At 35.1% G+C, this 13818-nt stretch overlaps 1 protein-coding gene across 1 annotated transcript in view; it reads right to left on the reverse strand.

Moving 5' to 3' along the window:
* The window catches only part of SCN3A (sodium voltage-gated channel alpha subunit 3), a 109163-nt gene that overhangs the window by 71464 nt on the left and 23881 nt on the right, over nt 1–13818 (reverse strand). The window contains 3 exon segments of the mRNA XM_002926919.4: nt 1215–1304; nt 4644–4762; nt 10222–10535. Coding sequence (XP_002926965.2) covers nt 1215–1304; nt 4644–4762; nt 10222–10485 — 473 coding nt within the window. The 5' untranslated portion in view covers nt 10486–10535.

The following is a 13818-nucleotide window of genomic DNA, read 5'->3' on the forward strand; positions in this document are numbered from 1 at the left end:
TTTTCTTCACACTTAAATAAAACGTCCTTAGCATTAAAGGAAGACCTTTGTACTAATGCAGAAAATTGACATAAGAGTCTTCTTTAGTGGAAGCAGGGGGTAGTTTAACATGTCCAAGAACTATTGTGCTTAGACCTTTTCCTTTGTATTAAAATAATAAATCAAATGTTTTATTTTGATGATATGCTAGAAATGTCCCCAGGTCTTCATCTTAAGGGAGGAAGGACAAGGCCTCGAGTCTGAGACTGCAAAGGAGTCTCTGGCTGTGATTTTAGGTACAAATGTCTATAGAGCTTTCACTAGGCCAATATCTTTTTATTGGGATTGTTACGGTTTTTATTAGTGTTCTAATTACAATGTTTCATAAGTTTTGAGTGATCTGCTCTTAATCATGTTTTCCCCTTAAGCCCTGTTATTTTTTGAGCTATGATTTTGTAAAGACCTTTTATTTCTTTTATGGAACACATCTATGGTGTTTTAGCACACATGCTGTATCTAAATAAACTACATATCTAAAGATAACTAAATATCTAAGTTACTTAAACACCTAAATGTATTTTCCCAAATATAATGATGTAACATATAACCAAAATACCTAATATAATAATATTGTGCTAAACGCCTAATCTGTTTTATGAGAGTATAACAATAATAGTAATATACTAGAATAAAATAATTTTATTCATCATATTACTCAAATAGTCATTTTTTTTAAAGATTTGTTAATTTACTTGAAAGAGAGAGAGAATTCTCAAGCAGACTCCCTGCTGAGTGCAGAGCTTGACGCAGGGCACCGCATAGGCTCCCTGAGATCATTACCTGAGCCGAAATCAGGAGCCAGGTGCTTAAAAAATTAAGCCACCCAGGTGCCCAAAATAGTCATTGTTTTTTTTTAATCTAAAACGCATAACTATGATTGAATTTTAACTTTTATGCTAAATGATTTGTTTAGTTTACCAGCTAGTGTATATACTATTTATAACCTTTCTTAAACAGATACTATCATGAGTTTGTTGGAAAGAATACTTACCTCATAGAAGAGAAACTCCCACAAAGAACTTCCCTTATCTTCTTTCATGTTATGGAAATAACTTTTTCTTAGAAGTTTTTAGCCTGACTCCACAAAGTCTAAAACTTCTCAGACCATAACCATAATACAATTGCTAGAGAATTTGAGTGTGCATTTCTCCTTTGAAGAAGTCATTCTTACTTACTCTACATTCTTCGTCCAGTCTGGAGGGTTACTCAAGGTCATAAATACGCAGTTGGTCAAAATAGTGCACATGATAAGCATGCTGAATAAAGTAGATAGTAGTTAAGGAATAAATGCTAGTATATTATCATGGCCATTTACAAACAATCCAATACCAAAAAAAATCATCAAAGTTACCTGTGAAATTTGTCTTATTTGTTTTAAAACAATGGCAAAAGTAATAAGAAACCTCAAAGCCTCTCATACATTCTTGGTCTGCTCTTTTTCATTTTACATGGAATGTAAAATTTCACAGAACTGAATTTAATGGAAAGAGATCTCTATTTTAAGCAATGAGAATTTTGCATTCCAATCAGTTATGTGAAATAGCACTGCAAGAGGAAATGACCATTCTTCAGTAAGTTCACAATATAAGTGTAAAAGTGTAAAAACTATAAATGTAATTATATCTAGAGTTGTACTTCAGATATAATTTAAAATCACCACTGACTGACAAAATGTTAATGAATGCAATATAAAAACCCTGAGAATGTATACCCAAGTATATTCAAGGATTGCATTGACTGAGAATTCTACTGTAATTAGGTACTCTTAATAGTCTTATTGGGCTGTGACTCATTCTTTTAGTGTTTATTAAAGGAGAGAAAAGGGAGAGAATTTTTTTCCTGATAAGTTAATACTGTTTTCTAACTTTTTACTTTCACTATAGACTGTGGGGGAACTTAATGGGCCATCTAGCTATCCTTCTGTATCCATACCTAACCTGAACCTAAAGTCCACACCATACCTAAACAGATGAATGCTATTTTGAAAACTTGCTGAGAATTAGCTGTAATTAATTTCTCTTAGGATCTCAATCAGACTTCACTCTAAGGAAGATTATGATTATTTTGGGGTAAATCTTTTATTTAAAAATATAAATCCTTGCCAATATCAAACAATAGAATGAAAAGAATTCAAATGAACCTCAAAAAGTTCAGTTCTATTTGCCTATCTCTAGTCTTTTGTCTTTTAGTTTTTATAAGGCTATTTTGAATCTGTCTATATAAAATTCTCATTCTTGATTAAAGACCCAAATGTGAGACATGAAACCATTAAAATCTAGAGAAGAACACAGGTAGTAATCTCCTTGACATTAGCCATAGCAGCTTCTTACTAGATATGTCTCCTGAGGCAAGGGAAACCAAAGCAGTAATAAACTATTGGGACGTCATCAAAATAAAAATCCTCTGCACAGCAAAGGAAATAATCAACAAAACTGAAAGGCAACTTAAAGAATGGGAGATTATTTGCAAATGACATATCTGATAAAGGATTAGTATCCAAAATATATAAAGAACTTACAAAGCTCAACACCCCAAAACCAAATAATCCAATTAAAAAATGGGCAGAAGATATGAATAGATAATTTTTCCAAAGAAGACATACAGATGGCCAACAGACACATGAAAAGATGTTTGACATCACTCATCACCAAGGAAATACAAATCAAAACTACAATGAGATATCACCTTATCCCTGTCAGAATGGCTAAAATTAACAACACAGGAAACAACAGTTGGTGAGGATGTGGAGAAAGGGGAACCCTCTTACACTCTTGATGAGAATGTGAACTTGTGCAGCCACTCTGGAAAACAGTATGGAAGTTTCTCAAAAAGTTACAAATAGAACTACCCTGTGACCCAGCAATTGCACTACTAGGTATTTACCCAAAGGATAAAAAAAATACTGATTCAAAGGGGCACATGTGCCCTGATGTTTATAGCAGCATTATAAACAATAACCAAATTATGGAAAGAGCCCAAATGTCCATCAGCTGATGAATGGATAAAAAAGATGTGGTATGTGTACACACACACACACACACACACACACACACACACACACAGTGGAATATTACTCAGCCATCAAAAAGAAAGAAATCTTGCCATTTGCAATGATGTGGATGGAGCTAGAGTGTATTATGCTACCTGAAATAAGTCAGTCAGAGAAAGACAAATACTATATGATTTCATTCATATGTGGAACTTAAGAAACAAGACAGATGAACATAGGGGAAGGGGGAAAAAAAGGGAAAGAAACCATAAGAGACTCTTAACTATAGGATTAATGGAGGGGAGGTGGGTGGGGAATGGGCTACATGAGTGATGGGTATTAAGGAGGGCACTTGTGTTGAGCATTGGGTGTTATATCTAAGTGATGGATCACTAAATTCTACTCCTGAAACCAGTATTACAGTATATGTTAACTAACTAGAATTTAAATAAAAATTTGAAAAAGAAAAAAATGATAACATCTCACAAGAAACAAACGGTGTTGGCAAGGATGCAGAGGAAGGGGAACCCTTTACACTGTTGGTGGGAATACAAACTGGTCCACCTACTCTGAAACACAGTATGGAGTCTCCTCAAAAGGTTAAAAATAGAACTACCCCCACAATCCAGCAGTTGTACTACTAGGTATTTATCCAAAGAATACAAAAATACTAATTCAAAGGGATACATGCAATGTTTACAACAGCATTACCTACAATAGTCAAATTATGGAAAGACCCCAAATGTCCATCAACTAATGAATGAATAAAGAAGATGTGGTGTACACACACACACACACACACACACACACACACACAGGAATATTATTCAGCTATAAAAAAGATTGAAATCTTGCTATTTGCAACAACATGGATGGAACTAGAGAATATAATGCTAAGTGATACAAGTCAGTCAGTGAACAAATACCATATGATTTCACTTGTATGTGGAATTTAAGAAACAAAACAAATGATCATAGGAGGAAAAAGAGGCAAACCAAGAAATAGACTCTTACCTACAGAGAACAAACTGATGGTTACCAGAGGGGAGGGTGATGGGGAATGGGTTAAATAGGTGGTAGGGATTAAGGAGTGCACTTGTGATGAGTACTGGGTATTGTATGAAAGTGTTGAATCACTAAATTGTATACTCAATACCAATATTAACACTGTATGTTAAACTAACAGGAATTTAAATAAAGACAAAAAAATAAAAATTAAAAAAATGCCCACTCTTAAACACAGCCTCTGTATACCTTTCTATTTTATCATTGCCTTTTGGAGAATTTTCTTGAAACCCATACCTATTCTGTCCTTGTTTGTATGGTTTTTGACTATCATTGTAATAAAAGTGAGGTAGATTTGTTGTTGTTCCTTCTACACAGTATGTTTCACTTACACGTTCACTAACATACTTCATTTTTACTTCTAGAATCATCACATTCATACTAATCTTTTTATAAATGGCAGGAAATCAATGAGAACAGATTAAATAACAATGTCACCATTAATCTCAAAGAAATAATATATAATATATAAAACATACGTAAATATATATAAAATAATGACATTTTCTGTAAAATCAAGCAATTGCATTTAGTCACATGAAAAGGATATGAATGTACCAAAATCTTAATAGCAATTTTCCTAACAGGGTTTAGCGGAGTTAAAATATACAAGGCAGAGGTGGCACTGAATCGGAAAATTGCCTTCCCTTTGTTCAATACTATAAAAGTCTGAAAAAAAATATGAAAAAAAATTACTAGATTAGACATGTGGCTTACTGGAAGAGCTTAATAAACACATGAAGAACTTTTTACCTGATTTGTTAGTTCAAACATGTTTATTTAAACAATTTGGTATATTGTAACTATAAATATGTTAGATGTTTCTCCCCTAAATTAACATATAGCTACAAATAAACATATGATTTACTATTATCTAATTTGTCTCTAGAGTTCCAACTTTCTGATACAAATTGATGATCATACACAAAATTTTTTATCAAACTGTTAACTTTACAGACTCCAATTTTATTTAAAGCTTACCATCTGTCTCCAGTTTTGGTAACTTTTTCAGATTATTCTGTACATATTGCTACTAAGATAATCTTTTTTATTTTAATTATTTCAAGTCTTTGAACTCTAAAGTTTATGAAGCCTCTCTATTTCCCTATGGTAGTTGCCCTACTTTAAAATGTTCGAACAGGCTGAATAACCTGGTTTTCCTGATTCTGTGGATCTGCTGGTAATACTGAGAAGGAACAGCTGCATTGAGAATTAGGCTTAAATACATCATTTCAAAGGGCATTCTGTAGCTAAAATTTTATGACCTGAAACCTATAATCGTCAATTTAGCATTTAAGCCATGCTACCCAGTGATTACCCGCGACCTCTCTAGGATCACCTTTTAGTTTTTCCCACTAAGGCATTTCTGCTCCAAACAGGTCAGTCCACTTGTCAGTTCCACTCACAACCTGTCAGCTTCCCCCTCTTATTCTGAAAATGTGTCATAAAATCCTAGAGGAAGGAGGTACCTGAGAGGTCATCTAATATGAACTCCCCCCCTTTCAGGTCCATAACAGGCCTGACAGTGAGGTCCCACCAACTATTATATCAAAGGTTCTTAGTCTTCTCTGCATACTAGAATCTCTCTCTCTTTAAGATTTTATTCATTTATTTGACAGAGAGAGAGAAAGAGAGAGAGAGAGCACACAAGCAGTGGGAGGCAGGGAGAGAGGGAGAAGCCGGCTTCCTGCTGAGCAGAGAGCCTCATGTGGGACTTGATCCCAGGACCCTAGGACCACAACCTGAGCCGAAGGCAGAAGCTTAAATGACTGAGCCACCCAGGCGCCCCTGCATATTAGAATCTTCTGAGATGATTTTAAAATTGCCAGTATTTGGGTCCTATTCAGAACCAATTGAATCAGAATTTCTGGAGGATGGGCAAGACGTGGGTATTATTTTAAAAATTTCCTCAGGTAATTCTAATATGCAGGCAGGGTTGAAAAGCCCTACTCTCAGAAAATGTCCTCAGTTATCAAAATCACCTCCTCCATCATATCTTTCCAGATAAATCACTGCCTTCTGATCACTCCTAATTGTTTTCCTTTACCAGTAAGTCTTAGTATATTAATTTGCACACATTGGCATGTTGCTTGTAATTACAGTCAAGTAGCAATTTACATGTAGGGTTCATTCCACTGAGGACTAGGTTAGAAGTTGTTATAAACTATTAAGCATAAAAGCCTGTAATCTACTTTTTCTCCATTTTTTTCACAGTATTTAATAGTGTGGTTTGAACATAAATAGTTGTTTTAATTAAGTGCAGGCTTACCTTTAAGATGCCATTTACCTTTAAGACATCAATATATCCATTTGCTTAATAATATGTTTTTACTGTTAAACTAAGGGCTATATCCCATACAATCATGTTCATTGACAACATGGTAGTGTTCGAATAGGTAGACAGAAATATTTATATTTTGAGTATAAAGGACACAGAAAACAATTTCTCCGTACATTGCCCTTTTGTATTCAAGACCATGGAGCCAAGCATTACCTAACCAACCATTTTCCATGACTGCAATCTATAAATCTGAACAGTTCTATAAAGAGGGCAAGTAAACTTTTTTTACTAGCATTGAGATCGTCCATAAGGGGCAGTGGTATCGGGAAAACTGGCCTCGAAGCACAAATGCATTAAAGGATTTTCTTGAATTCACAGGATTAGATCATTTACTATTACAAACAATCTAGATCTGTTTAGGCATTCAGTGACGTAAAGTTCACAATAATTCGTGCTTTTGTGAGGCAATTTCCCTGAAAAAGCAGTTACGACTTGTAACATTAAGAGAGGAATTTATTTTGAAAAATCTCCAAAAACAGAGTGACAGGAATGAACTGTCCCTTTCAACATGGAATCCTCCGCTCTCCTGAAAGATTAGCCTTTGTGGAACTAATGGAATTAAAAATGACATGCCAAGGGCATCTTCATTGAATTTTCAGGCTCTGGAACAGAGCAGGCCCAATTTCAGTTTATTTCTGGGGAACACCACCTAACACAAAACTTTGAGTTCTGAGAAATGTGGAATAAAATACTAATATCCTATATAGTGAAAACTTACAAGGAAGATACTTGAAATTTGGGACTCTGTAGTTATTGAGAGATGTACCTACACAAAATTATTGGAGAGAGTGACAGATAATTGGAGGTGGGATAAATAGTGTCAAGTCCAAAATCTGGTGTCCAAGTAATGATAAATAAGGATGTGACTTAAAAAAATCACTACATATTGGTACTAAGGTGATGAATGTTATAGTTGAAAGTATGTCAAACTAGTTGATCACTCTGGAATGCTGCTTGCTTTTTCCCAAATAAATATACATCTTATAGGTTCACTAAAATTTTTACTACTCGAGGCAAGAGTAAGCTTTACATCTCTGAATAGGACCATATCAAGCAGAGAATTCAAAAAAGTATACAACCAATTTTTTAATGTTTTCTTTCATTTTATTAATAAATGCTGTGTAGAGTTTTGCTTAGTGCTTAAGAGCTCTGACTGCCTGGGTTTAATCCCTGAATTCACCACTTATAGAGTGTGACTTCGGCAAGTTACTTAACCTCTCTGGGCTTGACATCCCTATGTGTAAAATGAGGCTAACATAGTACTTGCTTGACTGGTTCTTGGAATATTTAATGAATTATGCCGCTTAAAGCACTGAAACAGTGCCTGACAAAGTAGGAACACAACAAACGTAGGCTGCCATGATTATCACTGTAACTATTTTTCAGTTATTACCTGGTCAACTTAAACACCATTGAAATACATTGTGATGTGGCTCATCTGATTATCTGATTAAATTAAGTATGTAAAATATATCATAATGGCAGCAAACTGTTACATAATGCTTCACAGTTTTGAAGTGCCTTTCACCTGCATTATTCATATAATTAACATAAACTTCATACCTTGTTTTCAAATTCCAGAACTTTTCCATTAGCTTCTTACGTTAGCTCCTTCAATCCTAACAATCACAGACTACCTTTTTCTTCAGTATCACCTCAGTCTTCCTTTTTATAGATACTTAAAGAAAGGCAGTGCGCCAACAGTAAAAAGTAAATAGTTTAGATGTCTCCCAAGATGGACCATGGCCACTAGGAATAAATCAAAGTCCAAGTCTGGTTCTCAGACAGGGAGGCAATAAAAACTGACTTTGTTAGCACACAGAGAACAATTCTGTTTCTTAGCAGCAGACTCACATTAACCAAGCCTGAAAGCCTGACTTACAAAATCAGAATGCCAATCTACTTATTTACAAGGAGATGTATTACTGTCACATGGACTGAAATAATTGCAGTGGCATAACCAGCATATTCTTTCCTTTAAAGCAGATCTGTAGGAAGACAGATTATAATAAGAAGGCTATTTGCTGAGGGTGGGGTCCAAACAACCGACTCAATCAAAAGCTGCACAATGCTTAAAGACACCTCTGTTAGGTAGCTCCGTGTTAGCCCCTCTACAATGAAATGCTCTTGATTTGGGGAGTAAAATGCTTTCAGGGCTGCTACTAAAGATCTGTTTCCCTTGGAAAATGCTGGTGTTTGTCTCTGTTGTTCTCCCCACCCCTTAATCTTACCAATTTCCTTACTTAAGGATACTTCCTTTCTTTAAGTAGCTAATACTCTTAAGCATGTCAGAGTAAGCATACCCCTGTCTCTTAAAAACATCTTTGCAAATATATACTTTGAATCAGTAATTTTGGGGAGAATTTTATTCTAGTTTCTTGGGGGATGTCTCACAGTCATCATCATGTGTAATAATACAGTAACTAAATTTCAAAATTTTCCTTATCACTTCTGTAGTGGAGTTCTGGAATAATTTACTTTTAAAAATATGTGAATCTATATTAAGTGCCACCTTCATGAATCTAGTTTCAAAGGAAAAAGAAAAGGCCTGTTTAACTATTTAAATTGGTTTTATGACTTACAGAAAGCATTTTAAAGCTTGCTATTCCAGGTGTGGCCCGTGATTAGAGCAGCAGGGGTCTCTCGAGGACTTGTTAAGAGATGCAGGATCTCTAGCCCCACCCAGACTTCTGGAATCTGAATCTGTATCCTAGCAAGATCCTCACTGTAGACTCATGCAAGTTTGAGAAGCCCTTCTTGTAGGGCAATAGGGCTAGTCCCACCTCTGGATGGTAACAGTCAGGTTCTTCACCCATCACTGACCTCATAAGTTAAAATTGCATACGGCTTAAAGAATGCAGTTTCCTTAGCCATTCTTTTTAAAAGGACTGCTCTGATTCATAAGGTATTCAGTATTTTCTTTAAACTACAAACCATCAATTCATGGTGATATTTATTTATCTTTAGTTTCTACATAGACCTGTTTTTATGCTTATGAATGTGAAATATAAATGGTGGTTATAAAATTCCAAAATACCCAATTAAATGAAGCACAATCTATCATCCAATAAAAAAAGTATTTACTATAAAACTCTGCACAGCTGGTTTAACATAAAAAACTAGTTAATTCTTACAGAATTATGTGGTTATTATAGCATTAGGAAGGCATAGTCATAACTTGATTCAAATCATATGTAGATAAAGAAAACTTGAGGGTTTGTTGTCTTTTGTTCTTGACATTTTTTTCACAGAGTGATGTTTTAACAATAAGTAGGTGTGACTGTGCTTGTCAATGTATTATCTTCTTATAGGAGGATGCTGAGTAAGATTATTACCCTCTAGAATACAAATCTATTGTGAGGAAACCTTAAGCCAATTAAGAACTAAAAAATAAGAAGCACATATGCCCATAACTCTTCTTTTTTACATGGCTGTTCTTCTCTTGTCTACCATGTGCTTAAATATGTCGGTGATAATGGATATTTTGCTTTGTAGGTGTCAATTTTAATTTTGACTATCTCAGTTACTGTGAAATTGTAGAAATGGTTTATCTCTCATATCTCTTCACTGTAGCCAAACCTTGACTTCAATTTCTTATAAATGTTTCTGCTTATTGTACTGTGCGTAAAAGTAAGTGGAAATAAAAAGTATAAAATCTTTAACAGTAGAAAACTTACAATGCCGTATGTCTATGAGCCAGAGAAAAGTATATTAAAGTTAGTGTTTAATTAAAAACTTAAATTTGGAGCTGTAACTTAACTTTTGAAAGTATAAAATCAACACTCACTTTCTTGTTGATATAGTACGGGTCCAAGTCCTCCAAGGGCTCTGACACCATCTCTGGAGGAATGTCTCCATAAATAAATGGAAGGTTCTTCCCAGCTTCCAAGTCACTGTTTGGCTTTGGTTTGTTCTCGTCATCATTGTCTTGTTCTCTCTTGGGCTTTTTGGCTTTCTCTTCTGCAGCACGTTTTTCGATAGCAGCAAGAGATTCTCTAGTAAAAAGGCGGAAGCTTTCAGGCCCCGGGGGTACCAGCAGTGCCTGTGCCATTTTTTCATCCTGCACATTTAATTACGTTTAGCTTCTTGCATAAGAATTGCCTACCAAGGAAAAAAAATGCATGAGAGTTAGGAAAACAACTGAGTGAGAGGGATTAAGAAAATCAACCAAGATGTCATTTAATGTTTCTTCTAGTAATTTCTTTGCTAGTGTATTAATAAATGAATATTACTTTATTTTTGGTGAAAAAATATTTTCTTCTTCAATGCATAGACTTCTTTTCTTTCTCAGTGCACAGTATAAACATTTTACAATGTTTCTTTGGGGATTCTTTTGGTAAATTTTTAAAAGTATAAACATTTTTGTGCTGCACTACAAATTTTAACCTGGAAGCATCATTATCCAATCTAATTTACAATAAACCAACTTTATAAGTCTATCAAAGTCTGGTCTGAGACCTTTGAGCCAAAACATATTGTAGCATACTTTGGTAAAAAGAGTAATGTCAGTAATGCTTGTCAGTGAAATTACTTAAGGACCCATCATTCCCCCCCTCCACTCCTTTTATCACATCTTACTAGCTCTCCAAATAAAGAAATGCACTGGTATGCGCCTGACTCATAAAATCTCAAAATAGGAAAAGAAGTTTTGCCCAATCCAACCACTGTTCTGGTCATCAGTATTAGCATCATTGACCATTGGTTCTCCAAACAAAGTCAGACCATCAGCAGTGACAGAGAAGTCAAAACTATTTTCTTTTCATTTTTTTTCCCAAAGATTTTCATTTGTTTATTTGACTGAGAGAGAGAGCGCGCACAAGCAGAGGGGAGGGGCAGAAGGAGACGGAACAGCAGACTCCTTGCTGAGCAGGGAGCCTGATGTGGGGCTCGATCCCAGGATCCTAAGATCATGACCTTAGCTGCAGGCAGACACTTAAACAACTGAGCCACCCAGGTGCCCCCAAAACTATTTTCTTTCAGCTTTTCACCCTGGATCCTTCTGAAGCATCTTCTGAGGCAATGCAGAATGTATTTCCTTTTCCAGTCTGCTGTTATTCAACTATTCCAAGACACTTTTCATATTCTTTCTTAATCTTCCATTTGGTGTAATGGTTAGAAGCATGGACTGTGGAACTAGGCTCTCTGTTCTTCACCCTGGCTCTGTCATTTATGAGCTGTATGACTTTGCAAAATGTAACCCTCAGTGCTTCAGTCTCCATTAATAAAACGGGGATGCTATGAGAACTAACCTCCCAGATTATCATAAGGAATAAATGAATTAATTTACATTAAGTGTCTAGCATAGTTTTGGAATGAGTAAGCATAGTGTTTGTGTCAACTATCATAATCTAATTATCTTTCATTCCCTGAGGTGTTTCCTCTGTTGTGGTTTCAAGCATCCTCACAATTCAAGCCATTCTCCTGTAAGTAAGGCCCTGACTTGGTGGAACCACAGCTGACCATGGAGCTCCAGGAGTGGCCTAGGAAGTACAGAGTACAGGGGCATATTCACACATGCCAAGCAACTGTCTTTGATTAGAAAGGAAAGAAGTCAGACACCTGCTCAGTTCTCCAGGAAAGGTAAAGAAAATTCTGCTAGAAATGTGACAGAACTGTCAAAAATACAAGAAACCCATGCTGGTTTCTTGTATTTTCTTGTTTTTTGAAACATAAATTAACGGTTATTTTATTTTGCATTGTGCCAGAAATCACACTTGAAAAATCAGGATAAAAAATAGAAACGGTAACAACAAGATACAGTGAGTACATCAGTCTCTTATAGAACAATCTACAACCATGACATCAGGGTAATCACCAAAGTCATCTGTGATATTTTCCCTATCCCAACCACCCACCCCATCTCTGCCCCCACATTTACTTTGGTCTCCATAGTAGTTTATCCCTAAATGGCCTTTTAATTCTTAGCTGTTTATTGCATGGATATACTAAGCTTACAGACGATGAGAAACTCTAGATCTTATAGTAAGATAAGAAAAATGATATCGACTAAAATGATTATGGATCATTATATGTGTTTTTTGAGTTTATTTCTGAATTATTAGTTCCCTGGTCTATTCGATAACTAAAGTATTTTTAATAGCTGTGTCTTTTCATTGACTTAGTATTTATAATATGACATTGCTATATTTTCTGCTGCTATGAAGGTATATTCTAAGTAAGTTATAAAATATCAGATGCCAAGGGCCATGCCATTTTTGGCACTAGCTCTGAAAAAGAACTCTGATTTATGGTGGGATGGGGCTTTTTTGTTTTGCTTTGGTTTTTTTGTACTCCATCAAGTGAATTTAGAAGACACAAAATAAATAGTTTGTTCATTTTTTATTAAAATAGAAAAACTATTCTCAAACCTTATAATTCAGCTATGTATTTTGTGCTTTCTAAATTCATGGCAAATGGCAAAAACTAGAATTAAAGTTTTTATCCATTTTATGTCCATTTTGGTGTCCACATAGCCCAGCACTAGGCTGTATGGAATAATCACATTTATACTTTTGAATGTGGAAGGAGTTTGCACATTAACTGCAAGCCTTAAATACCAAGACATGTAATCCACCTATCTCTCATCACATTTCATGAACTGACTGGATAAGGTTCTTACCAAGTGCTAAATGAAAATGAAACAGCATGACAAAGCTATCTTAAGACATTTCGATGAAACATGGTTGCTTTCTTAGAGGAGAAGAAAGGTTACTTTTGTATTTGAGCTTTTAGTTAAACTAATTTTTGTTTCCTTACTAACAATGGAATGGAAAACATGCAGCAATCAGAATCTGAGTTCTGGGTTCATACTGAGCCTGTCACTAACAGTTTGCTTATGACATTTACCTTTCCTCAACCTCAGTGTCATTGAAATACCTTACCATATATGGAGCAACACTTTGCCATAAGGAAATAACCAATTATACACATTTAACTGGAGTTTCCTGATTTCCTAAGTTTTAAAATGAAATTAGGTTAAAAATATCTAATGTGGAGGAATTTTAATCTGTATAGATTACTTTCATTTCTCTGAGATGACATGGAACAAGGTATCACAAAATTGTAAATCCATATTTAAACAGAAATAATTTTTTACCTTCTTGTTCACTTATCAAGGATTAGAACAAAAAATTTGAGTCGTGGTCAAAAAGAAGTAAAGAAGTCTCTTTGAAACTACCACACTATTGTCTCTAAATCCTAAGAAGATAGGCCAGTTCCAGACCCTTGGCTTTTCCTCCAAGGCAAACTAAGGTTTGCCCAATATTTGGATAGATTGAGACATTAAAAATCACAGTGAGGGGAGCTTCTCATGGCTTCTTCTGCAGCTTTGCTGTTTAGAAACATCTCATAGTTCCATGGCAGTTCTATTTTAATTTTTTTCCCT

Source organism: Ailuropoda melanoleuca, chromosome 2 (genome assembly GCF_002007445.2).
Source record: "Ailuropoda melanoleuca isolate Jingjing chromosome 2, ASM200744v2, whole genome shotgun sequence".
In the NCBI taxonomy this organism is placed as follows: domain Eukaryota; kingdom Metazoa; phylum Chordata; class Mammalia; order Carnivora; family Ursidae; genus Ailuropoda; species Ailuropoda melanoleuca.